This window comes from Megascapheus bottae, chromosome 17 (genome assembly GCF_031878675.1).
Source record: "Megascapheus bottae isolate mThoBot1 chromosome 17, mThoBot2.hap1, whole genome shotgun sequence".
In the NCBI taxonomy this organism is placed as follows: Eukaryota; Metazoa; Chordata; class Mammalia; order Rodentia; family Geomyidae; genus Megascapheus; species Megascapheus bottae.
Window position 1 is genome coordinate 31664749 of NC_143525.1, and position 26202 is coordinate 31690950.

General features: G+C 47.0%; 1 protein-coding gene across 2 annotated transcripts; it reads right to left on the bottom strand.

The window, feature by feature from the left end:
* Positions 1 to 169: 169 nt before the first annotated feature.
* On the bottom strand, positions 170 to 25518 carry B4galnt2 (beta-1,4-N-acetyl-galactosaminyltransferase 2 (SID blood group)). 2 transcript variants are annotated; one of them, XM_090350662.1, is made up of 11 exons: positions 25341 to 25518; positions 13134 to 13334; positions 12291 to 12428; positions 10645 to 10751; positions 10149 to 10186; positions 7683 to 7863; positions 5541 to 5627; positions 3962 to 4149; positions 3010 to 3150; positions 1325 to 1544; positions 170 to 815 (listed from the first exon to the last, which is right to left on the bottom strand). In XM_090350662.1, the coding sequence occupies exons 1-11, from the start codon at positions 25352 to 25354 to the stop codon at positions 610 to 612; spliced, it is 1521 nt and encodes a 506-aa protein (XP_090206788.1). In that variant the 5' UTR covers positions 25355 to 25518; the 3' UTR covers positions 170 to 609. The 2 variants fall into 2 exon arrangements, with proteins under 2 accessions (XP_090206788.1, XP_090206789.1); XM_090350663.1 differs by lacking the exon at positions 3010 to 3150.
* Positions 25519 to 26202: the final 684 nt, after the last annotated feature.

Sequence of the window (26202 nt, forward strand, 5' to 3'; positions counted from 1 at the left end):
ACTCAGGAAGCTGATCTGAGGATCACAATTCAAAGCCAGCCCAGGCAGAAAAGTCCATGAGATGTATCCCTTTCTGGCAAAAAGCCAAAGTAAAGGAATGGCTCATGCAGTAGTACACCAGTCTTGAGCGAAAAAGCTGAGGGAGAGAACACCGTCCTTGAGTTAAAGCCTCAGTACAAGCTCCAAAACAAATCCCCAAGTAAATGCTGGAGAAGCTGAGAGCAATGGAGCAAATTATCTAATTTCCACCAATATTCTTCACGCACACAGTAGCCTTTCTTTTGTCTGAGGATACCAACCAGTTTATTCACTTCCATGAGATCAGATCAGATGAGGCCAGACCGCCATGTGCAAATGCGTCACAAACATGTAGGAATTTGTTACTGATATGTTCTCCACCACCCTGATCCGTGATTGGTCCGTTTCTAATGCTCCTGAACATTTGATTGGTCCTTCCATTGACAGCCATATCCACTTTTCCTCTCCACCAGTGGGAGTGGTCGCTGCTTATGTTGTGAAGAGTCTGCTTTTGGGAGCCCTGCCTGCAAGTTCCACGCTTCCAGATACCCACAGACAGTGAAACAGGCACTTCCCCTGGGTCATGTGCCTTTAGGTGCTACACTGGAAGTGGTTTTTGAAGTAATGCAGAGCCAGCTTGTACTGGATCTGAGCTTTGGTGTTCTTGCGGTATTTGCTGTAGTTTCTTTCCAAGGCAGCCAGCTCTGGATCCTCTGACAGACGACGGGACTGGTGACTTACAATCACCTGTGGGCAGGAGCCCACCAGCAGGCTCCCCAGTCCATCAATGAAGAACTCTGCAAGGAAAGAGGGAGCAAGAGAAAAGAAGAAGAAGAAAAAAAAAAGGCAGCTGTATCCTCAGGGTCCGCATCCAGGTCTGAGAGTAGCAGCACAGGAAGTTTAGCCCCACAGAAAGCCCCAGAATCCTGTTGGTACTGATGGGGTTAAGAGGAAATGAACAAGCTCTTTCTCAGACAGATATGGGTGAGAGGCAGACACCAGACAAAAGGAAGATGAGGACAGGAGAGGCAGTGGCCAGTTGTAGTGTTGTAGGAAAGCATGTCCTGGGGAAGAAATACGAAGCAGGTGGGACAGAGGGATGCGGCAGAGCACAAGTGAGGGGATTCTCAGACAGTAGGAAGCCAAGGGGAGTCTCAGAAGAAGAAGAGAAATGATCTGGGAAGCAAAAGCCAAGAAAGAGGTCCTTAATCTGAGGGGAAAGGGGCATGAGACCCACTGGGGTGGTCTTCTGCAAAGCCAAGCTTCCAGGGGCCACCCCCACCCCAGCTTGTTTCCTCATTCCTACCTAAATGAGCCACTCGTTGCAGTCGGGGATCAAAGCCAACTCTTTGGAGTCTCTCTGTGTGGGCCAGGAAGAAGTTGATAACGCCACCAGTTACCACGCAGTTGGGGAAGCCGTTAAGGCGCTGGACAGGCCCTGGCCTCCGGTGAATACAGTCCCCATTCTCACCCTGCTCAAGCAACAACTTGAACTGGAACACGTTTCCCTGCACACTGCCGCCCACCTAGCCAGGGAGCAAGCATGAAGACACCATTATTCATCCCACCTCTTCCAGGAAGCCTTCATGGATTGCACCTCAGTTACCAGAATAGCACCTCTCTTCCTCCAAATCCAATGATGCCACCCTGACTCTCCTTTTGCTGCGTGACTGCAATGCTTTTGCTTGGTGCTTAGAGCACTTAGCCCAAGATCAAAGTCAGCCAACTACTGCCTATAGTGAACAACCCTGCAGCCAAGTCTCTATCCTCTGTGCGGAGTTCACCGCATGCTCCCTTCCATGAGAAGGTATTCACTATGGGCAAGAAGCAGCGGCTGCATCCAGACATTATTTACTTATTTATTTGGTCGGTCATGGGGCTTGAACACTGGGGGTGCCTAGGTGCTGTCCCTGAGCTCATCAGCTCAAGGCTAGCACTCTACCACTTTAACCACCAAAAAACCAGAATTGGTGCTGTGGCTCAAATGAAGGTAAGAGTATCATGGACTTCTGTGTCCAAGCTGGCTTTGAACTGCGAACCTCAGATCTCAGCCTCCTGAGTAGCTAGGATTTCAGGCCTGAGCCACTGATGCCCAGCTTATATATGTGTGCATGGGTGCGTGCATGTGTGTGTCTGTGTATGTTGCCAGTCCTGGGTTTGAGCTCAGGGCCTGAGCACTGTTCTTGGACTTTCTCAAGGCTAGAGCTCTACCACTTGAGCCTCAGCACCACTTCCGGCTTTTTTCTCCCTATATATGTGGTACTGAGGAATCAAATCCAGGTCTTCATGCATGCTAGGCAAGTACTCTACCACCAGGCCAAACTCCCGTCCCCCCTCCCCTCCCCCCGGCCCCAGCTTATATTTTTAAAAAAGAAAATGTTGACAGAACCAAAGCATTGCTGTCTTTAATGTCACATTTGCTCAGCAAGGGAGTCTGAAATGATACAATTTTTTTTGTTGTTGCTTTTAAATCAGTCGTGGGGTTTTAACTCTGGGACTGGATGCTGTCCCTGAGCTCTTCAGTTCAAGGTTAGCGCTGTACGATTTTGAATGACAGTGCCCCTTCTGTTTTTCTGGTGCTTAAGTGGAGGTAAAAGTCTCACAGACTTTCATGTCTGTGCTGCTTTGAACTGCAATCCTCAGATCTCAGCCTCCTGAGTAGCCAGGATTACAGGCTTAAGCCACCAGCACCCGGCTCTGATACACAATCTTCACAAGTGTGTCTGATTTGTGTGTACGTGTATGACATATAACCTTAAGGCAGAACACTTGTGCATGTGTGTGTTATTTACTCAAAGAAAGTAAGCATAGAGGCAAAAGCAGAATTCCAGCCTCTTCTGAGTCCTGGTCCCTGCTCTCCACCTTGGAGCTAGGAGGGCTCCAGCATCAACCCCCCCGATTCCTGCTGCCCCTCCCTCAGTTATCCCCAGCCCTTTCCCCTCTCCCCTCCACCACCCTTCTCAATCGCCGCACACTGACAATTGTCCATACCACATCCAGTTCTGTTTTTTCCAGGACATCTACCAGCACCTCGATCTTGGTCTGGCTAGTGAAGAGAAAGTCATCGTCCACCCAGAGAACGTATTTGGTTGTGACCTGAGAGATAGCCAGGTTCCTCCCTGCAAACCAACCCTGTAAAGGAGCGCAAGGTGGATCAGAGGGTCCCCGCCCTAGATGCGTCCAGAATTTCCATTTGTTCCTCCCAGGGACTGAGTCACACCTATTCAGGGGAGGGGAGTAAGGACACTGTGCAACCAAAGCTGTAACGCAATGGAATCAAAGAGAGACATGTCTCCAAGATTCTCTAAAGATTCTTCCCTTGCCTCAGTGTCCTCTGTGACCTAACTGAGCTCTTTCTTAACCTAACAGAATTTTTCTCTCTCCTGAGAGAGGTCAAATCTGAGAGACATGAAGTATGTACGGTATGCATTTTCTCCTCTGTCCTTACAGGAAAGTGGGGAGGGGAAGAAAGAAAGGAGAGAGGTTGGGTGCTGATGGCTCATGCCTATAATCCTAAGGAGGCTGAGATCTGGCAGCAAAAAACCCAAACTGGAAATGTGGTTCAAATGCTACAGCATCAGTGTCGAGTGAAAAACCCAAGTGAGAGCAGGAGGCCTTAAGTTCAAGTTACACACACACACACACACGAGGAAAAGAAAAAAGATCAGACATTGGTGGTTCTCTCCTACAATCCTCGCCACTTACAAAGGCTCTTATCAATTTCCATACCACATATGAGACATGACAACCCCTTTCATGAAAAAAAGTGAAGGCAACCCATGTCTCTTTGGACAGTAAAGGGCCTCAGACGACAGGCCCTGCCCCCTCCCGCTCTAGAACTCTGCTTCCTCAAGAAGACCCCAGAAGCAGCCTCATCCCAGGTGACATCTCACTCTGGGGCCCTCCTGACCCAGGAGCCAGGAGTCCCCCAGTCTGAGCATACCTTCCCAAAGGGCATCCTGTAATACTCCACATAGTCATCTTTAATTTCCATGGGCTTTTCGCTGTCATCAGCCACGATGACGGTCAAGTCCGGATAATATTCTCGAATACTCTGGAGCAGGACCAAAAGCTTGTGGGGACGGAGGAAAGTCTTGGTGGCAATGGTCACCAAATTTCTGAGCTTCTTCTCTGGACAAAAACAAGAGAGGTGGGGAGGCTGAAGACACCAGATCTGTGTCATAGAAACCTCTCTGTCTCCATTTGTTTTGTCCTGGTGTGGTTTTGGTTGGCTGAGGGTTTTGGGTTGTTTTTTTTTTGTTTTGGGGGGTGTTTGGTTTGGTTTTGTTTTTGCTAATCCTGGGGCCTGAGCACTGTCCTTAGGCTTTCTCAAGGTTAGAGCTCTGCCACTTGAGCCACAGCACCATTTCCAGCTTTTTTCTATGTATGTAGTACTGAGGAATTGAACCCGACAAGCACTGTATCACTAGGCCAAACTCCCAGTCCATGGTTATAGGTTTTGTTTTTCATTTTACTCATGGTTTATTTTTTATTCATTTTATTTGCAGTACTGGGAATTGAACTCAGGGTCTTGTACCTACAAGGCAAGCACTCTACTACTTGAGCCATACCTCCAGCTTTGTTGGTTTGGGTTTTGGAATGCTAGGGATTGAACCCACAAACTCATGCACGTAAGGCAAGCATTCCCACTAAGCTCCATCCAGCTGCCAAGAGGATTATTTAATGTTTAAAATGTATGCCAGTACTGGGGCTCAACCTCAGTACTTTAGCTTTTTCCACTCAAGGTTGGCACTCTACCTCTTGAGCTCTACTTCCAGCTTTTTACTGGCTGCTAAGAGATGAGAGTCTCACAGGCTTTCCTGTATGGGCTACCTTTGAACTATGATCCTCAGATCTCAGCCTCCCACGTAGCTAGTACCACACCACCAGTGCAGGACAGTGTGTCACACCTTCTACTCCTCACATCATCATCTCCACCTCACTCTCTCCATGATGTTTTCATCTCATCCCACCATGTACCCAGCAATGGATTGAAACCTCTGAAATCATGAGTCAGAATAAATCCTTTTTTTTTGTTGTTGTTGTTGGTCGTGAAACTTGAACTCTGGGCCTGGTCATTGTCCCTGTGCTCTTCAGCTCAAAGCTACCACCCTACTTCTGGAGCCACAACACCACTTCTGGTTTACTGATGGTTAATTGGAGATAAGAGTCATATGGACTTTAGTATCCCGGCAGACTTTGAACTGCGATCCTCAGATCTCAGCCTCTTGAGTAGCTAGGATTACAGGCCTGAACCACAGAGCCCAGCTTAAATCCTTCTTTCTACAGATTCTCCCTCTTAAGTACTGGTCACAGAGGTGAAAAAGCAATGCACACATAGTAAGTTAAATCTAATGATCAATATTAGGGGACTAGAACTTAGAATTTTTTTGGTCAAGAACCAGATCAGTCGCATTGTTTTGATTGATTCTCCTCCACCTCAGACGTGATCCTCCTTTGAAGTTCACCGACAACTCTACAGGATGCCATTGTGGTATCCCAAGGACAGGAAGCAGCCTTACCTGGTCCGGGGTCATATAACTTGGGGATGACCGGATAGCGAATGGTCACAGGAAACCTGGCTACTGAGGACTGGGACTCCATGCTCACTAGAGGAAGGAGAGAGGTCAGAGTCCAGGTAGCATTATATTTGAATCAGAGTCCACGCTGGCCCCAGGCAGCTGATGTGATAGTGATGAGAAAGCCCTTCCGGGATGAGATTTAAGGGCCTCCACCTCCCCACTCCCAGCCTAAGGCTCCTGATGTGTGTACTCAAGACAACCTGCTGTTTACCTCTTTAACCCGCATTTCCTCTCCTGTGAGATTGTGCAGAACAAGGCATTAGGATTGGGTCATGAGAGTCTAGTTAAGTATGGGCACAAAACCCTGTAACAAATCACATCATCACCTCCTCCAGCTACAAAATCAGAATGAGAATACCGCCCTATCTTATTACACAGTCTCATTTTCTTTCTTTCTTTCTTTTTAGTACAGTGGCTTGATCTGAGAGCCTGGGCACTGTCTCTGAGCTCTTCTGCCCAAGGCTAACATTCTACCATGTGAACCACAATGCCTTCCACTTTTTTCTGTTTATGTGGTACTGAGGAATTGAACCCAGGGCTTCATGCATGCTACCACTTAAGCCACATTCCCAGCTCCACACAGGGTCATTTTTCTAAAGGGAGGTTTTAAAATCTGAAGCTGGGGAGAATGATCTTTTTTTAACTAGTAGTCATAGGTCGCAGGCTCCACTTCTTGTCTGTTGATGTTCTTGGAATGCATTCTGGGTAGCTTGCTACTCAAGAGTGTTTTGCGTGTGTTTGTGTGTGTGTATGTGCGCGCGCGCACACACACACGCACTGGGGTTTAAATCCAGGTTTTAGCCCTGCCCCTCAGGTTTTCCACTCAAGGCTAGTGCTCTACTGCTGGAGTTCCACTTTCAACTTAGTGGTAAGTAAATGAAGATAAGAGGTTCCCAGCTTTACCCGGGCTGGCTTTGACCTTTGATCCTCAGATCTCAACCTCCTGAGTAGCTAGGATTACAGCTATGAGCCACTGAGAGGTGTTTTGTTTATTTGTTGTTTGTTTCAAACTGACTTAAAAATAGGGTAGCAAGAATTATGCCAGGAATTACTAGAGTGAGGAGGAGACAAATCACGCCCTTGGAACTAGGATTTTCCCTCCCACGTCTCCTTCCACTCCTGCCCAAGATGAGATATTGATACACAGATTAGCTCCCTCTTAGTGGAAGATTTCAACACTGAGATCTGAAGAGAATAAGGAACAGAATCGGTCTGGAGAAGTGTTCCACAAAAGTCTGTAAAGATCCAGTTGCCAACATGATGCTACTGGGAGATGAAGCCTGGTGGGAGATCTCTCGGCTCTTGTGGGCATGACCACAGTAAAGGAGACCATAGGATCTAGTCCCTTCTTCTGTTCTCTTTTTTGCTTCCTGGCGATGGGATTTTGCTCTAGCTCCCGAAAAAGCAAAGAGGCAAACCCACTATGGAATGAAATCACCAAAGCTGTGGGCCAAAATAAACTTAATCTCTGGGATTGGATAAAGTGAGCCAAGAAAGTACTCTACCACCAAGCTGTATCCCCAGTCCTTGACTAACATGGTTGGTATCTGGCAAGCATCTACCAGGTGCAAGGCGATCAGTGCAAATCACCCCTCTTGGAGTGATTCTGTGAGGCTCTTGGCAATGTTAGGATAGTATTGGGGAGAGTAATGGGAAGTGAAGTGCCTGGGTTCTAAACAGATATGGAGGAAGAATCTCGAAAGCAGGTAGGTTTTCTAGAAGATTTTTTTTTTTTTGGTGGGTCATGGAGCTTGAACTCTGTGCCTGGGCGCTGTCCCTGAGCTCCTCAGCTCAAGGTTACTACCCTATCCCTGAGCCTGGGCATTGTCTCTGAGCTCTACAACTCCTGGCTACCACCCTACCCTTGAGCCACAGCCCCACTTCCCATTTTCTAGTGATTAATTGGAGATAGGAGTCTCATGGTCTTTAGTGAGCTGGTTTTGAACCTTGATCCTCAGCTCTAAGCCTTCTGAGTAGCTAGGATTACAGGTATGAGCCACCCTACCCGGCTTCCTAGAAGATTTCCATTGGGCTCACGGGTAATTTCTAATTCCCTAGCACTGCACAATCAAAGGCTCTTACCCATGTCTACCCTGTTGTGTTGGTAGTCTATGCTGGTGTACGTCACGTGCTGGAGGATGAAATTCAAAATCTTCTGATCCTTGGTCAAAATGGTCATCTGTTTCTGGCCTCTTCCCTGGACCACATCTTCTGGGATGTCAGCCAGGGTGTTTAGTTTCCCCAGAGAAGCTCTCAAGGTGACCTAGGGTGGCATTAAGTGTACTCAGGTTATTGTCAGGCACCAATGGCTCACAACTGTAATCCTAGCTACTTAGGATGCTGAGATCTGAGAACCAGCTTGGGCAGATAGACCTTAAAGACTCTTCTCCCCAATTAATCACCCAAAAGTCAAAAGTGGAGCTGTGGCTCAAGTAGTAGAGCACCAGACTTGGGTAAAAAAGCCAAGGAAGAGTGCAGGTCCCTGATGTCAAGCTCCAGTCTCAGCTCCCCCCCAAAACTGTCCATCTATAAAGAATTTCCTTATCATTTCCACCTGACACTTTATTTTTTTTACCATATATTTTTTTGTCAGTCTTAGAGTTTAAAGTCTGCGCCTGGACGCGGTCCCTTAGCTCTTCAGCTCAAGGCTATCGCTCTATCCCTTGAGCCACAGTGTTACTTCTGCTTTTCTGCTGGTTAATTGGACCTCTTTTTTTTTTTTTTTTGCCAGTCCTGGGCTTAAGCTCAGGGCCTGAGCACTGTCCTTGGATTTTTCTCAAGGCTAGAACTCTACCACTTGAGCCTCAGCACCACTTCTGGCTTTTCCTAAGTATGTGGTACCAAGGAATCGAACCCGGATCTTCGTGCATGCTAGGCAAGCACTCTACCACTAGGCCAAATTCCCGGCCCCATTTGCTGGTTAATTGGAGATAAAAGTCTCACAGACTTTTGGGCCCAGGCTGGCTTTGTACTGTGACCCTCAGCCTCCTGTGTAGCTAGGATTATCGGCATGAGCCACTGGCGCCCAGCTTATTTTTTCTTTATTTATATTTGCCAGACCTGGAGCTTGAACTCTGGGCCTAGGTGCAGTCCTTTGGCCTTTTTTTTTTTTTTTTTGCCAGTCTTGGGGCTTGAACTCTTGAACTCAGGACCTAGCACTGTTCTCAAGCTTCAAGGCTGGCACCCTACCACTTGAACCACAGTTCCACTTAAGACTTTTTCTATTTATGTGGTACTGAGGAATCGAGCCCAGGGCTTCATGCTTGCTACACTATATTCCCAGGCCCTTATGAGCTTCTTTTGCTCCAAGCGAGCACTCTACCACTTGAGCCACAGTGCCTCTTCTAGCTTTTTTGAGCTCATTGGAGATAAGAGTTTCGTGGACTTTCCTGGCCCGGCTAGCTTCCAGCCATGATCCTTAGATCTCAACTTCCTGAGTAGCTAGGATTACAGGTGTGAGCCACCAGTGCCAGGCCCAAGTGACACTTTATTTGCATTTAACCATCACTCCTCCAGGAAACTGCTAAAACTGTAGGGACTAGGAAAGTATATGCTCAGGAAAAACAAGTTCCCAGCATGGCCAGCAGGGGGCAAGGGATACAAGAGGCCCCAGAGAATGAAGGAACTGGCACTGAGAGGTTTGTACCTCAATTATTTGGGGCCCTATAAATTTAAGGACCCATCATTGCAAAGGTTTGGCTTGTAGACATTATTTTGTTAGGTTTCTTCTTAATCCAGCTTGGACTCACATCATATTTCATCTAGACAAGGATATAGGTTCAGTCAAAAACTGAGTAGCTGGGCACGGTGGCTCACACCTGTAATCCTAGCTACTCAGGAAGCTGAGATTGAGGATTGCAGTTCAAAGCTAGCTGGGACACTAAAGACTGAGACTCTTATCTCCAATTAACCAGTAGAAAAACGGAAGTGGTGCTGTGGATCAAGGGGTAGGATGGTAGCCTTGAGCTAAAAAGCTCAGGGACAATGCCCAGGCCCAGGGGTAGGGCATTCAGCCTTGAGCTGAAGAGCTCACTAACAGTGCCCAGGCCCAAAGTCTAAACCCTATGACCAAAAAAAAAAAAAAGAAAGATTGATCAGGCACTGGTGGTTCACACCTCTAATCCTAGCTACTCAGAAGGCTGAGGTTTGAAGCCAGCCAGGAAAGTCCTTGAGAATTTTATCTCCAATGAACCACAAGAAAACCAGAGGTGACGCTGTGGCTCAAAGTGGTAGAGTGCTGGCCTTAAGCAAAAGAGGTCAGGAACAGTGCCCAGGCCCTAAATTCAAGCCCCATAACTAACAAAACAAAAACAAAAACTATAAGCAGGCTGAGATCTGGGGATCAGTTGAAAGCCAGCCGGGCCAGGAAAGTCTGTAAGACTATCTCCGATAAATTGCAAAAGGAGTTAGAAGTGAAGTTGTAGAAAAAAAAAAAAAAAAGCTCAGGCCCCATGTTCAAGCCTGAGGACTGAGAAAATAAAACAAAATCCATGGGCAGCCACAATCAGGGGAAGGAGGACAGGATTCAGGGAGTGAAGGAGTTCTTACCTCATACACTGGGGCAACAGGCCCTTCGTACAGGAGACCTACAGGATACAAGGAAAAGAACAAACAATGCCATCTGCAAAGACACCAGCAAGGCTCCTCTAGGCTCCTCCTTACCATGCTCCTGCACACCTCGAGGCCCTTAAAAGCTGTAATCCTATCCACACAGGAGGCTGAGCTCTCAGGATCACAGTTTGAAGCCAACTTAGTCAGAAAGTCCATAAGACTCATCTCCAACTAATCACCAAAAAAAGCCCAAAGTAGAGCTGTGGCTCAAGTGGTATAGCACCAACCTTGAGCCAAAAAAAGGTCAAGGGACAGCACACAGGCCCTGCATTTAAGCCTTAGTTACCCCCCCTCCCACACACAGTCTCTCCATTTGCCTGCTCCCAGGGCCATCAGTAGCTCTGTAGCCATTCTCTGCAGGTATGCAATGATATCTGCTCTCCCACTTTTTGCCTAAAAGGAATCAGATCTGTCAGGATGCAGTTGGACCTACCTGGGATGGGAATTGTATGCAATGGCATCACTTCTACTCCATGCACTGGGTACCCAAACGGGAGGTTGGGTTGAGCCAGCAGGGGCGGTGGGCGGGGCAGTCCTTCTCTGCAGGAAAATGTAAAGGTGAATATCTGCCCAGTGCCCTGACCACAGTGAGAAACCAAAAGTACAATGCTGATTTCTGCTCTTTCCTAACTCTGTGACTTCCCCTCTTCTCCAAACCTTAGTCCACAAGTATGAGTCCACATACAACAAAACACAGAAAAAAAATTTACAAATCAAGGCCAAGTGCAGTGGCTCACATCTTTAATCCTAGCTACTCAGGAGGCTGAGATCTGAGGATTGCTGTTCAATGCCAGTCCAGGCACTAAAGACAGTGAGACTCTTTTCTCCAACTAACCACTAGAAAATGAGAAGTGGAGCTGTGGCTCCAGGGGTCAGGGGTGGCCTTGAGCTGAAGAGCTCAGGGACAGTGCCCAGGCCCAGAGTCCAAGCCCCACGACCTGCCAAAATAAAATTACAAATCATGGGAGTTGGGAGTTTGGCCTAGTGTCAGAGTGCTTGCCTAGCATGAACAAAGACCCGGGTTTGATTCCTTGGTACCACATACATAGAAAAAGCCAGAAATGATGCTGTGGCTCAAGTGGCAGAGTACTAGCTTTGAGGAAAAAGCCCAAGGACAGTGTTCAGGCCCTGAGTTCAAGCCCCAAGACTGGCAAAAAAAAAAATTACAAATCACAATCAGTAAGAAAAATTAATAAAAAGTCAAGCTGGGCACCAGTGCCTCGGGTCTGTAATTCTACCTACCTAGGAGGCTGAGATCTAAGGATGGTAGTTCAAAGTCAGCCCTGTGACTATCAAGTGATAGAGGCTAGCTTGAACACAAAAGCTCAGGGACAGCACCCAGGCCCTGAGTTCAAGCCTCAGGACCATCACACACACACAGCCATTGACATACACTTATAAGCCTCACTACTCAGGAGGCTGAGATCTGAGGATCATAGTTCAAAGTCACTCTAGGCAGGAAAGTCTGTGAGACTCTTCTCTCCAACAAACTATTCAGAAAAAGCCAGAAGTGGTGTTAGGCTCAAATGGTAGAGCATGACCCTGGAACACAAAAGAAGCTCAGAGACAGCACCCAAGCTCTGCATTTCAAGCCCCAGGTTCAGCAGAAAAAAAAAAAAAAGCTTCACTTCATCAGTTCGTGAATACAATATATCTTGTCACCACTTCCTTATTCTCCCCTTGTCTCCTAACCTCACTCATTCCCTCCTCACACAATTTTCATCATTTTACTAACTTGTCAGTTGACAGTTTCAATTCTTTTTTTTTCTTCTCCTCTCTTCCCCACTTCCCCCATCTGTTGTGGGGTTTGAACTCTGGACCTGGGCACTGTCCCTGAGCTCTTCAGCTCAAGGCTAGAACTCTACCTTTGGGAGCCATAGCAGCACTTTTTGTTTTCTGGTGGTTGATAAGAGTCTGGCAGGGACTTTCCTGCCTGGGCTGGCTATGTGGCCAGTTAGGTACTGTTAGCACAATTTGAATGACCTTCCCTGATCTAACCAGTGACTGATTCTTCCCTGGGTCCTCTCAAGAGGGAAAAGTTCGGCCTTTTTCCCCTTGGGACATAGAGGATCGTATTACCTCCTCTGAAAGTGCTCAAACTCAGCTTGTCTCCTTGCATTCACCTCCGCGAGGTCCTTCTTGTTATAGGCGCTCTGAAAGTCATATTTATTTTGTCCTCCAGTGGTTCTACATTGGCACTGATTTTGAGGGAAGAGCCTAAAACAACCAAGAGAATTGCAACCAAGGGCTGGAGGGTGGGGTCTCCCCAAGTGTGGCATTCACCCTGAAATACTACTTTTCCCATCCCCTGCGATTTTAATTGGGCTGAGGCCCTGCAGTAACCCTTTATGGAGACACTGAAAGGGAGGGAAGAAGGGAAAGCATGAGGGAAGGAGCTGGGGAGAAATACTGGCTTTCTCTTGAATTATCCTCTGTACCCAGCCTCTTTAAACCTGAAAGCTTTGCGCTCTCAGTTCATATCAGTAATCCTAACTACACAGGCAGCTGAAATGAGATGACTCGAGTTCCGAACCAGCTAAGCAGCCCCCCCCCCAAAAAAAAAGTCTATAAGACTCTATAATTAACCAATGAAAAGCAGGTCGTAGAGGTAGGGTTTAAGTGAGTAGAACCACCAGCCTTGAGTGAAAAAGTGACAGTACCTAAGCCCCAAGTTCAAGCCCCAGTGTGCACCCACACAGACAGAGAACAGTGTTTTCCCTCTGGTCTTGGCCACACAACCCTCCAGAGCTTTAAGAGATTTTTGCTGGATACCCCAAAGAATAGAGACCGCGTACAACAAACAGGCCCCTTCTGGTACGTACAATAAGAAACTGGCCACGGTTAGAAAGGGAGAAACGGTGCAGGAAGGACAAGGAAGAGCCAGAGGAAGCAAGGAAGAGAAGACAGAGGGGACTCCCTCACCAGATCCCCTCATAGCTGAAAAGTTTCCTGAGGTGCTCCTCCGGTAGAAATTTCAGCATCGGGCCGTCGGAAGCAGGCTGAAGCAGCTCTGGTTTGAAGCTATGAAGCTCTGCTTGGAGGAACACACTTTGGAACATAAATAAAACAAGTCCAAGTCCTAAGGTTAACACCAAGATCTTGAGAAGCCATTGGAATCTGAACCTGGTGGGATGCAAACAGTTTACATTAAATCCTTCTTACTAGGCTCCAACGACTCACGCCTGTAATCCCAGCCTCTCAGGAGACTGAGATCTAATGATCCCAGTTCCAAGTGGTATGTGATAGATTCGGTCATGTGACTAGAGAAGTTGCCACTTAAAAGGCCAAATGTGGACTCTTTAATTGGAGCAGTAAGCTCTACCACGCTGAATACCACTAACACAGAGCTTATATTCCCCCCAAACCACACAAGGTGCATGAAATTAAACTTCAAAAAGCAAATCAGATGTGAACACAATCAAAGTAAATCCATAACCAATGAACACTCAAATCTAACAAAGATGGGAAATGTAAGCCAAAAGAAACCAAATGTGGCTACAACCAAGGGAAATTGAGAACCAATCCTCTAAGAAGGGTAATACTTTTCTGGAACTTACCAACTCCTTGCTTCACAAGTCAGCCTGAACAGACAAACCCAAGAGACTCTTATCTCCAATTAACCACCCAAAGGCCAAAAGTAGAGATGTGGCTTAAGTGAATGAGCACCAACCTTGGGCAAAAAAAGCCAAGCAAGAGCTCAAGGCCTGAGTTCAAGCCCCAATCTAGGCACAAAAGTAATTTTTTCTTGACCAGGAATGGTGGTGGTGTACTCATGAAATCCTAGTGTTCACATGATGCTGGTACAGAATAGTTGTGAGTTGTTGGGGCAGCCTGGGCCACATAGCAAGACTCATGAATTTCCCTGCTGGGCTGGTTTTGAACTGTGATCCTCAGATCTTAACCTCCTCTGTAGCTAGAATAACAACTATGAGCTCCCAGCACAGGCTCTATGATAGTTTGAAATGGTTTCAGCTGGTTCCAGTGCCTCACCTGCTAAATATAAGAATTGCCGGGCCAGGCAGGAAAGTCTATGAGACTCAACTCCAATTAATCACAGAAAAATCTGCAAGTAGTGCTGTGGCTCAAATGGTGGTGTGCTAGCCTTGAGCTTCTTTGAAGCTAACGGACAGGGCTCAGGCCCTGAGTTCAAGCCCCAGGACTGGAAAAAAAGAAGTCCAGAATAGGAGTAGAGAGAGATAGAAACTTGCCTAGCACATTTAAGATCCTGAACTGTAATCTTAGCACCACAAGAAAAACAAAGAAAATACATGGACTATTCCGTGTGTGTGTGTAAATGAATAGTAAAATGACATGGGTGCCAGTGGCTCAAGCCAGAAGTGGCCCTGGGACTCAAGTGGCAGAATGCTGGCCTCAGGGACAGCACCCAGGCTCTGAGTTCAAGCTCTATTACCAACATTTCAAAAAAAACCCAAAAACCCAACTTTAACATTATACCATCAGTAATATTCAAACATGTTGGAAAGATAATGTAAACTTTGCACGCAGCTTAATTGAGCTGGAACCATGTTTCCAGGAATTCTCCACCTGAAGAATGATCAGAGAAATCCGCATAAGATTTGCAAAAGCAAATAGAAGCCCTTCCAACTCTGAAATGCCGATTGTTCCAGCAGTGAGCCATGGCGGAGGCCTGATGGGTTCTGCCCACTTTGCCCTGGTGTTCCTATGGAAATTCCATATCCACTGGTCCTTCCTGACAACTGGTCTTTCTAACGAGTTCAATTCCTCAGTACCACATATACAGAAAAAGCAGGAAGAATGGGGACCAGGAGTTTGGCCTAGCGGTAGAGTGCTTGCCTAGCTTGCACGGAGACCCGGGTTCAATTCCTCACCACCACATACGTAGAAAAAAGCCAGGAATGGTGTTGTGGTTCAAGTGGTAGAGCTCTAGCCTTGAGAAAGCCCAGGACAGGCCCTAAGTTCAATCCCCAAGACTGGCAAAAAAAAATTAAAATAAGCCGGGCATGGTGGCTCATGCCACCTGGGCACAAAAGGACCTGAGACTTTTATCTCCAATTAACCTCTAGAAAATGGGAAGTGGGGCTTGGCTCAAGGGTAGGGCAGTACTCTAGAGCTGAAGAGTTCAGGGACAGCACCCCGGCCAGGTTCAAGACCCATGAACCACCAAAAAAAAAAAAAAAATCACCCCAGGCTCACTATCAGACCTTTCTTTTATTTCTAGCCACATGTTAGAATCTTATGAATGTAGAAGAAATTCAGCTGGAAACCTGATGCATTGGCTCACGCCTATAATCCTAGCTCTAGCTACTCAGGAGGCTGAGATCTGAGGATCATGCTTCAAAGCCAGCTCTTGCCCCTGAGATTTTTTTTTGCCAGCCCTGGGCTTGAGTACTGTCCTTGGGTTTTTCTTAAGGCTAGAGCTCAAAGCAGTAGAGCACTAGTCTTGAGAAAAGAAAAACCAGCTCTGAGACAGTACCCAGGCCCTGAGTTTGAGCCCAATGATCAATATAGAAGGAAAGGAAGGAAGGAAGGAAGGAAGGAAGGAAGGAAGGAAGGAAAGAAAGAAAGAAAGAAAGAAAGAAAGAAAGAAAGAAGGAAGGGAGGGGCTGGGAGTTTGGCCTAGTGGTAGAGTGCTTGCCTAGCATGCACGAAGACCTGGATTCGATTCTTCGGTACCACATACGTAGCAAAAAGCCAGAAGTGGTGCTGCAGCTCAAGTGGTAAAGCCCTAGCCTTGAGAAAATCCAGGGACAGTGCTCAGGCCCTGAGCCTAAGCCCAGGACTGGAAGAAAAGGAAAGAAGGAAAGAAATCCTAGCCAGGTGCCAGTGGTTCAAATCTATAAATCTAACTACTCCAGAGACTGAAGTATACAAGAATTTCTTTCCTTTGTATATGTGGGGGGGGGGGTGTCCATTCTAGGACAATACTGGTGGCATGAGCCACCAATTCCTAGCACATATCTCACAAGCCATGCTGGCTTCAAATCTCCATCCTCCAGCTAGGCATAATGGCTCACGCCTACAAAGCCAGCCCAGGCCCTAAAGATGGTGAGACTCCAATTAACCACTAGAAAACCAGAAGTGGCACTATGGCTCAAGGCGTAGGGCGACAGCCTTGAGCTGAAGAGCTCACGAACAGCGCCCAGGCCCAGAGTTCAAGCCCCAGGACCACCCCCCCCCCCCCCCGCCAAAAAAATAGATCTCCATCCTCAGATCTCAGCTCCTAAGTAGTTAGGATACAGGTATCAGACACTAGTGCCTGGTAATACTTTGTTTCTTTCTGACCATTCTTGGAGAAAAAGTAGAGGTTTGCTGCTAATCAATATATATTTGATTTTTCCAGTCCTGGGGCTTGAACTCAGGACTTGGCCACTGTCCTTAAGCTTTCTCAAGGCTAGGGCTCTACCACTTGAGCCACAGCACCACTTCAGGCTTTTTCTATGCATGTGGTAGCAAGGAATTGAAACCAGGTCTTCGTGCATGCTAGGCAAGCACTCTACCACTAGGCCAAATTCCTGACACCCTCAAGGTCTTAATTGTAGTTAACACAATAGGATAATGGGAAGGAATTGTCCAATCACCATATGCCTAAGCTTTCTCTTTTCCTTTTTATCGTTTTTTTCCCCCACAGTGATCAAACATTTGTTTTGTCATTGAACAAGAATTAAGGAAGTTACCACTATATTTGGGAAACAGTCTTTTTTTTCTCAAGGCTAGTGGTCTGCCACTTGAGCCACAGCGTCACTTCTGGCTTTTTCTATTTATATGGTACTATGTGGTACCGAGTGTCAGGGTCCTTCGTCCCCAGTCCCTCTTGAGGAGGGATGGGAGAAACACACCCCAACCAGTCCAAGCCGCGAGAGGAGAGGGCCCGCACTCAGCCTTGCTTCTCCGGAGCACGAACAGAGATGCCACGAAGCTTCCTCAAGGCAGGAATCTCTCTCTTCCTTATATTGGGTGCGGGAGCCTATCAGCACAACAGGTGGGCAGGATAAAGAGGTCCACTTGTTTACCCCTACTACAGGTCTCAGCAGAAAGTTATTAGAATGGCGTTACTCGGCCCCCAATTTCTCCCCCGTTTTTTTTTTTTTTTTTTTTTTTTTTTGCCAGTCCTGGGCTTGAGCTCAGGGCCTGAACACTTTCCTTGGATTTTCTCAAGGCTAGAGCTCTACCACTTGAGCCTCAGCACCACTTCCGGCTTTTTTCTATGTATGTGGTACTAAGGAATCGAACCCGGGTCTTCATGCATGCTAGGCAAGCACTTTAACCACTAGGCCAAACTCCCGGCCCCTCTCCCCCGTTTTTTATCTTAAAAAAGACAAAACTTAGGATATGTGGGGTTACCACCATATCAGATTGGCTGTGCCTGCCTTAGGTGTCTCCAAGCTCATTAACAGCTGGGACTTGCCCGTCTTTGACTACCAGCCAGTCCATTTAAGCAAGTCAGACCTAGGGGATGCACCTATTTCCATGGGAGCAGATGCCTGTCGCATTAGCATTCACTTTCTGGGTTGACTTTGTAGGCAGGCAATAGACATATTGCAATTATAGTGCATAAAAACAAATCCAAACTGATCAATCCCAAAATAGTGTCAAAATAACAATCACCCAGTTAGAAATTGTCATTTGTACTGATCAATCTCAAAATAGTGTCAAGATAACAATCACCCAAAGTTAGAATATTGTAACAATTGTGCACATAACAATTCCAGTCCTCACATGCTGATTAATGGCTTCTGAGATCTACAATGCAGTATTCAAATCATTTTCTGTAGAAACTGCAGTGGCAAGGGCAATACTCCCAGCAGTAAGGGCAGGAAAACACCCAAGTTTTACTGATGAGCGGGAAAGCATTCTCCTCCTGTACAGGCACTAGTATATACTGAGTGGCTCTGACTACAACAGAGAAAATAGGGAAACATCCCAACATTAAGAAAACATTATTGATACAAAGACTATCACACAAGCCATAGGGAATAGCAAGGCAATGGAAGAGTTAGAGGAGTCTTCCAGTCCCCCCCCCCTTTTTGTTTTCCAAAAAGGACTCTGGTCCCTTCATTTTTAAGGGGTTATGGGTGAAGATCCATTTTCTGTAACTTCTTCAAGCTGACTTAGGGGCGTCATCTCTATATTTTGTCAGGGACTTTAAAAACCTTTAACTTGTTTTCAACTATTCTGAACCCGAACACAGGCTTTCTAAATCACTACCATCAAGCGTCTCTGCGCTACTTTTCACCTGTTCTTAAACTGTTTACTCCCGTAGAGACTTAGATTTACCTTTCACACACACATTCGCGGTCGTTCCAGTCTGAACCCACTTGGTTCTATCCTAAAATCTCTTGAAAAATAGAAAATAGGCCTCTCCCTCCGCGAGGTAACCATTAGCCTCGCCCTACTGCTCTGGCCAGAGACTCCGCGAGGTTCCTCCCTTCCTGGGACATTGCCTCGCCCTCGGCGAGGTTCCTCCCCAAGTGACCCGGGAATGATTAAAATCCCTTTCACACACACATTCACACACATTCGCTGGTTTTTCAGTCTTTGAGTTTTGTTTTTGTCTCCTTGTTCTAAAATCTCTTTCATACACATTCGTTGGTTTTCTTCCTCCCTGTCTTTTTCTCTTTCCTTGTGAGCAATTTCAGCCTGTATTTTTCCTTCAGATTTCCCTGGCCTTTCAGTCCCTTTTTCCTTTCAGGTTTCTCTGGTTTTTCAGTCTGAGTTTTTTTTTTTTTTTTTTTTTTTGCCAGTCCTGGGCTTGAGCTCAGGGCCTGAGCACTGTCCTTGGACTTTTCAAGACTAGAGCTCTACCACTTGAGCCTCAGCACCACTTCCGGCTTTTTTCTATGTATGTGGTACCAAGGAATCGAACCCGGGTCTTCATGCATGCTAGGCAAGCACTTTAACCACTAGGCCAAACTCCCGGCCCCAAGTCTGAGTTTTTCTTCTTTGACTTTCGCAGGTAGTTGCTTCCCTTTCTCCTGTTTATCACCTTTTTTCTTTCTCTTTCTTCCTTTCTTTCTCCTTGTCTTCCTGTCTTTTTCTTTTTCCCTGTGAGCGACTTCAGCCTGCATTTTCCTTTCAGGTTTCCCTGGTTGTTCAGTCTTTTTGTGCCTTTCAGGTTTTCTCTGATTTTTCAGCCTTTCCTCCATGTACCTCACTTGGCTCAACTCACAGTCGTGCCCCTTTCATGCCCCATTTCGTGCCTCTTTTGTGCCCCACGATGGCTCTTTTGTGCCTCTTTCGTGCCCCACGTTGGGCGCCAATATGTCGGGGTCCTTCATCCCCAGTCCCTCTTGAGGAGGGATGGGAGAAACACACCCCAACCAGTCCAAGCCGCGAGAGGAGAGGGCCCGCACTCAGCCTTGCTTCTCCGGAGCACGAACAGAGATGCCACGAAGCTTCCTCAAGGCAGGAATCTCTCTCTTCCTTATATTGGGTGCGGGAGCCTATCAGCACAACAGGTGGGCAGGATAAAGAGGTCCACTTGTTTACCCCTACTACAGGTCTCAGCAGAAAGTTATTAGAATGGCGTTACTCGGCCCCCAACAACCAAGGAATCAAACCCGGGTCTTCATGCATGCTAGCCAAGCACTCTACCACTAGGCTAAACTCCAGGCCCACATTCTTTATTCTTGACTACAATAATTTTATTTTTACGTGAAAGTTTACCTTATATTAATTTATAAATTCAATATAGTAACCACATAGATAAAATCCCAACTGGATTTTGTCATTTGTAAATAACTCTAAGATTTGTGGAAGTGATATATGAGAACATAAGAAAATATTACAAACAAGAGAATTGGTGGTGCGCTGTGGCTCATGCCAAAAGCCTATGTACTTAGGAAGCTGAGACCTAGCAAATACAGCTTTAGAGCCAGCCCTGGCTCCAGAAGTCCAGGAGACACTTATCTTCAATTAACCAGCAAAAAAAAAAGCTGGACTGGAGGTGTGATTCAGATGGTAGAGCATTTGCTACAAGAGAAAAAATCCTAAGCAAGCAAGAGTACAAGCCCTAACACCATCACACACACACACACACACACACACTATAACAAATAAGAGAAATGGTTGGGGGCCTAATGGAGTATGGCCTAATAGCAGAGTGCTTGCTTAGAATGCATGAAGCCCTGGGTTCGATTCCTTGGTACCATATATACAGAAAAATCTGGAAAAGCCAGAAGTGGTGCTACGGCTTAAGTGGTAGAGTGTTAAAGCTCAATGACAGTGACCAGGCCCTGGCAAGAGAAAGGGTGGGGGGGAGGAGAAATGGTTGTACTTCTATGGTATACTGCTACACAAGAAAATTATTATAAATGTGGAGATATAGATATTTATGAGCAATTTTAATTATCTTTGTCATATACTTCTGCAAGATTTAAATTTTCTAAAATGCTGCTTGGAACATACATTCAATCAAGGTAAAGAAACACTGACAGGAACTAGAAATACTTCATAAAATTCCTGGACTTACTTTTTTTTTTTTCTTTTTGCCAGTACTGGAGTTCTAAGTCATGGCTTCACCCTTGCTAGATTAGCACTCAGACCTCAGACCTCCAGTTCGGCTTTTTGTGTGTTATTTTGGATATGGAGTTTCAGATACTTTTTTACTGGACTACCTTTGAGCCATGTTAATCTGACTCTTAGCCTTTAAGTAGCCATGGGTGCGAGCACTTCCTGGATTAACAATTCACCATATCTGGTTCCATCTAGACAGTATTTTGTAGTGTAGCTATTAGCAGGAACTGTTGTGGGTAGAAGGATACAAATAAATATGCATATTTATCAGATAATTCTAAATGTTCTACATTGCTACAACTGCCCTGCTTATGTACTTCCGTCTGGCTAAAATGATAATTTCATGAGTTTGCCATTCCAATGGGACTATAGTGACGAAACAGACAGGAAAGGTCCCCAGGGCAACTTGTAAAGCCAATGTAAAAATAAGGAAATGAAGCAGTCACCCATATCATGGGAAAGCACCATGTCTCTTTCAGATCAGACAGGCTGTGTCCACTGCAGCAGGTAGTTCACACACAGCATGGACTCAGTTTATCTTGGGACTCACAGAGCCTGGAAGGCAGCTAGAGCCGCAGCCGGATGCTAAACCCATAGCTTCCCTGCCCAGGGCAGCAAAGTTCATGTCAACTTGTCTCCACTTCAACAGAAAACAGCTTCCTTCTGTTTTGGAGAGTAACTCTTTTGTTTGTTTGGTTTTTTTTCCCCAATCCTGGGGCTAAAACTCAGGATGTGAGGCACTGTCCTGACTTTCTCAAGGCTAGAGCTCTACCACTTGAGCCACAGCACCACTTCCAGCTTTTTCCATGTATATGGTCCTGAGGAATCAAACCCCAGTCTTCGTGCATGCTAGGCAAGCACTCTACCACTAGGCCAAATTCCCAGCCATCAATTTATTAGTATAGTGTAAATTCGTTCAGTCTGATAACATGAGTCCCAGTTTCCTCATACCCAGTCACCCATGGAAGGACTGGGAGGAGAGAAAGGGAACACTGGAATTAAAAAAGAAAAAAAAGGGGGGGTGGGAGTTTAGCCTAGTGGTAGAGTGCTTGCCTAGCATGTACAAAGGCCCGGGTTCGATTCCTCAGTACCACATACATAGAAAAAAAGCTGGAAGTGGTGCTGTGGCTCAAGTGGTAGAGCTCTAGCCTTGAGAAAAGTCCAAGGAACAGTGCTCAGGCCCTGAGTTCAAGCTCTATGACTGGCAAAAAAAACAAAAACAAAAAACCTTAGCCTGGGATAAGGATAGATTCAAGGTCAGCCTGACCTCCTCATTGCCTACCTCGTTGGCTCCGTCCATGTGTCCTGGGGCTTGAACTCAGGTCTTTAGTGCTATTCCTGTGCTTCTTTGCTCAAGGCTAGCACACTACCACTTGAATCATGGCCCTTCTTCTAGTTTTTGGTAGTTAATTATAGATAAGTGTCTCACTGATTTTCCTGCCCTGGGGTTGGCTTTGAATAGCAATCCTCAGTTCTCATTCTCCTAAGTAGCTAGGATTATAAGGCCTAAAAACCACCAAGTACCCAGGTATCCTTTTCTTTCTTTCTTTCTTTCTTTCTTTCTTTCTTTCTTTCTTTCTTTCTTTCTTCCTTCCTTCCTTCCTTCCTTCCTTCCTTCCTTCCTTTTTTGTGGTTGGTCATAAAGCAGGAACTCAGGACCTTGTTGCTCTTTTTTTTTGGGGGGGGGGCGGTTATGGAGCTTGAACTCTGGGTCTCGGTGTTGTCCCTGAGCTCTTCAGCTCAAGGCTACCCCCCTACCCTTGAGCCAAGTCTTACTTTCCATTTTCTAGAGGTTAATTGGAAATAAGAGTCTCAGGTCCTTTTGTTCCGGAGGTTGGCTTTGAATTTTGATCCTCAGATCTCAGCCTCCTGAGTAGCTAGGATTTACAGATGTGAGCTACCACGCTGGCCTTGTTACTCTTCTTGAGTGCTTTTGCTCAAAGCTAGTACTCTATCACTTTGAGACATAGCTCCACTTCAGGCTTTCTTTTTCTTTTTGTCAGTTGTGGGATTTGAACTCTGGGCCTGGGCGTTGTCCCTGGATTTTAGTGCTTGAGTTGGCTCTGAAATGAGATCCTCATATCTCAGCCTTCGGAGTTGCTAGGATTACAGGCAAGAGCCATGATGACCAGCTCTACTTCAGGTGTTTTGGTAATTAATTGGAGATAAGAAGTCTCAGATCTTAGCCAGATGGGGTGGCTCATGCCTATAATCCTAGCTACTCAGGAGGCTGAGATCTAAGGATCTGGGGCACTAAAGAACGTGAAACCCGTATCTCTAATTAACCACTAGAAAACAGGAAGTGGTGCTGTGGCTCTAGGGGTAAGGCAGTAGCCTTGAGCTGAAGAGCTCAGGGACAGTCTCTAGGCCCAGAGTTCAAACTCCATGACCCACAAAAAGAAAAAAAAAGTCTCAGATCTCAGCCTCCTGAGTAGCTAGGATTATAGGCATGAGCCACTGTGCCTGGCTATATTTCCTTTTAATGCTGGTAAAATATCATCTCACCCACATGTTTTTGCATTTTCATGAGATGACCTAATGATTTGTTCTAGAATGTTTCATATAAACCCAGGACTATGAATATTTATGCAAGTTATGTCTCCAGACCCTTCCCATTTTTATTGTAATATACTGAGTGCTGAGAATTAACTTTTTTTTTTGCCAGTCCAGGGGCCTGAACTCAGGACCTGGGCACTGTCCCTGAGCCTCTGTGTGCTCGAGGATAGCACTCTACTACTAAAACACAGCACCACTTCTGACTTTTTCTGTGTGTGTGGTACTGAGGAATGGAACCCAGGGCTTAGAGCATGCTAGGCAAGCAAGCACTCTACCATTAGGCCAAACTCTCATGCCCCATAGTACCACCTCCAAGCCTTTTGAAAAAAAAATATTTTCAAAGTCTTGTTAAATTACTCAAGCCACTCTTGACCTTATACCAAATAGCTAGGATTACAGGTGTATAGCACCTTAACCAGCTGTTCCAGAGTTATTTGTTGTTTGTTGGTGGATTTTGTTTTGTTTCATCAGTTGTGGGCTTGAATTTGGGACCTGAGCACTGTCTCTGAGCTCTTTTGCTCAAGACTAGCGTTCTACCACTTTGAGCCAAAGTGCCACTTCCAGGCTTTTCTTTTTGTTTTTGTTATTTTGTTGTTGGTGTTTGAGTCACTAATTGGAATCTCATGGGGACTTTTATGCCCAGTCTGGCTTCAAACCGTGATCCTCAGATCTCCTATTCTGGAGTTTTGAAAGGAGACAGACAGAGAGACAATGAGGGAGAAATGGCTGGATATGGATGGCTAGTGCCTGTAATCCTGCTACTCAGGAGGCTGAGATTTGAGAATCTCAGTATGAAGCCAGTCAGTGCAGGGAAATCTATGAGATTCCCATCTCCAATTAACCACCAAAGAGCTGGAGCTCTTTTTTCAAGTGGAGCTGTGGCTCAAATGGTAGAGAAGTAGCCTTGAGAAAAAAGTTTTAAGGACAAGGCTAGGAATGTGGCTTCATGGTAGAATGCTTGCCTAGCATGCATGAAGTCCTGGGTTTTATTTCTCAGTCCCACATAAACAGAAAATAACAGAAGTGTTGCTGTGGTTCCAGTGGTACGATGCTAGCCTTGAGCAAAAGAAGACCAGGGACAGTGCCCAGGCCCTGAGTTCATGCCCCAGGATTGGCAAAGAAAAAACAAAATAAGTTTAAGGCCAGTACTCTGGTCCTGAGTTCAAACCCTAGGTTTGGCACCAAAACATAAAAATAAACTTTAGGAGTTAAAAACATATTTCTGATCCCTTTGCATAGCTTATAAAAACATTAATTTTGTTGCCGGGCTGGGTGGCTCATGCCTGTAATCCTAGCTACACAGGAGGCTGAGATCTGAGGATCAAGGTTCAAAGCCAGCCCGGGCACAAAAGGACCTGAGACTCTTATCTCCAATTAACCTCTGGAAAATGGGAAGTAGGGCGCGGCTCAAAGGGTAGGGCGGTACCCTTTAGCCGAAGATCTCAGCGACAGCACCCAGGCGGAATTCAAGCCCCATGACCCACAAAAAACAAACAAACACACACACAAAACAAACAAACAAACAACAAGAAAACAACGAAACATTAATTTTGCACTTCCATGTCCCTCCCCTCTCCCCTCCACTAATTCTGGTAACTTACAGGCAGGTTAGCAAGGGAAAATGAGGGCCACAGAAGCCGGGGATGGAGACTCAGAATGGGAACTACCAAGTAGCTGGATGGGAAAAGCAAGTTTCCAAAATCCCAGACTTTGTGCACCAGCTGCTTTGGAGTGGCCCCCAAACCCCCCAAACCTGGCCAGCACCTCTAGATCCCAAGCCGTCAACTCTGAGCAGCTCTCTCTCTCTCTCTCTCTCTCTCTCTCTCTCTCTCTCTCTCTCATACACACACACACACACACACACACACACACACACACACACACACCCGGTTCCCTGCTCCTGCGTTTGCAGGGATGGGGGTGTCATCCAGTTTCCACTCTTGTCACCAGCCGCCACTGTTGCCACTTAAGCGCCGGGACGCGGGGTCGGACCCATTCCGTGGAAGTGCTGGCCCCCTCCCTCGGTCTCGGGGTCCGCCCGCCCGCCTCTTCTGCCCTGGGGACACTGGGGACACTCACTCCTTGAAAATCATCTCGAATCCCACCGCCCGCGAAGGCCCGGGGCTCTGGGGGCCAGGCAGCCACGCCGCCGACAGTCCAGCGCTGGTGCCACCACGATAGGTTGTCCCCGAGTCCCGCTGGTGGAGGAAGCTGCCCGAGTTTGGGGTGACGCCCGCCTTGGTGTCCTCCCCTCACCCCCAACTCCCACCCCCGCCCAAGATCCGGGACCGCCCAGCCCGGCATCTCCACTGGACTTTGCGCACACACCGCGCGCCCACTGACCCGCCGGTTACCCGGCAACTCCAGAAGGCGACTGGGTGACCCGGGACCTTGAGTGCAGTGCTGACTAGGTGAGTTGTGAGCTCAGACCCAAATGCTTTATTTACGTGAGGTCTTTATTTCCCAGTCCCAAGCGTCAGCCCCACTTTTCAGATCACGAAGCCAGGCGCGGGGATGCAGCTGGCTTGGGATTCAAATCAGATGTGGACGATGGAGGGAAGCGCTCGCCCCTCCTCCCCCTGGGCCTCAGCTCAGAATCAGACTCCTTCCTCTTGCTCCCAGACTGGCCTGGCCCCGACCCCGGATGCTTCCAGTGAACTGCCCAGCCCACAGCCTCCACGGCTGCAGACCCGCCGGATTCTGGATTCACCTGGTGGAATGGGAATGGGGTGGGCAGACGGCCAAAGCAGATCCCTCTCCGTCCCACCGGAAAAAGAAAGCAGCAGCACCCCGCCTCTCTTCTTCCCCTTCCCAAGCTCCAGCCCCCTTCCCCACCCTCGGCCCCCACCCAGCTCCCCGCAGCCCCGCCGTGAGGTTAACCTGGGCGCACAGCGCACCAGCGCCCTCAGCTCGACTCTGGTGCTGCTTTCCTGACCGCCCT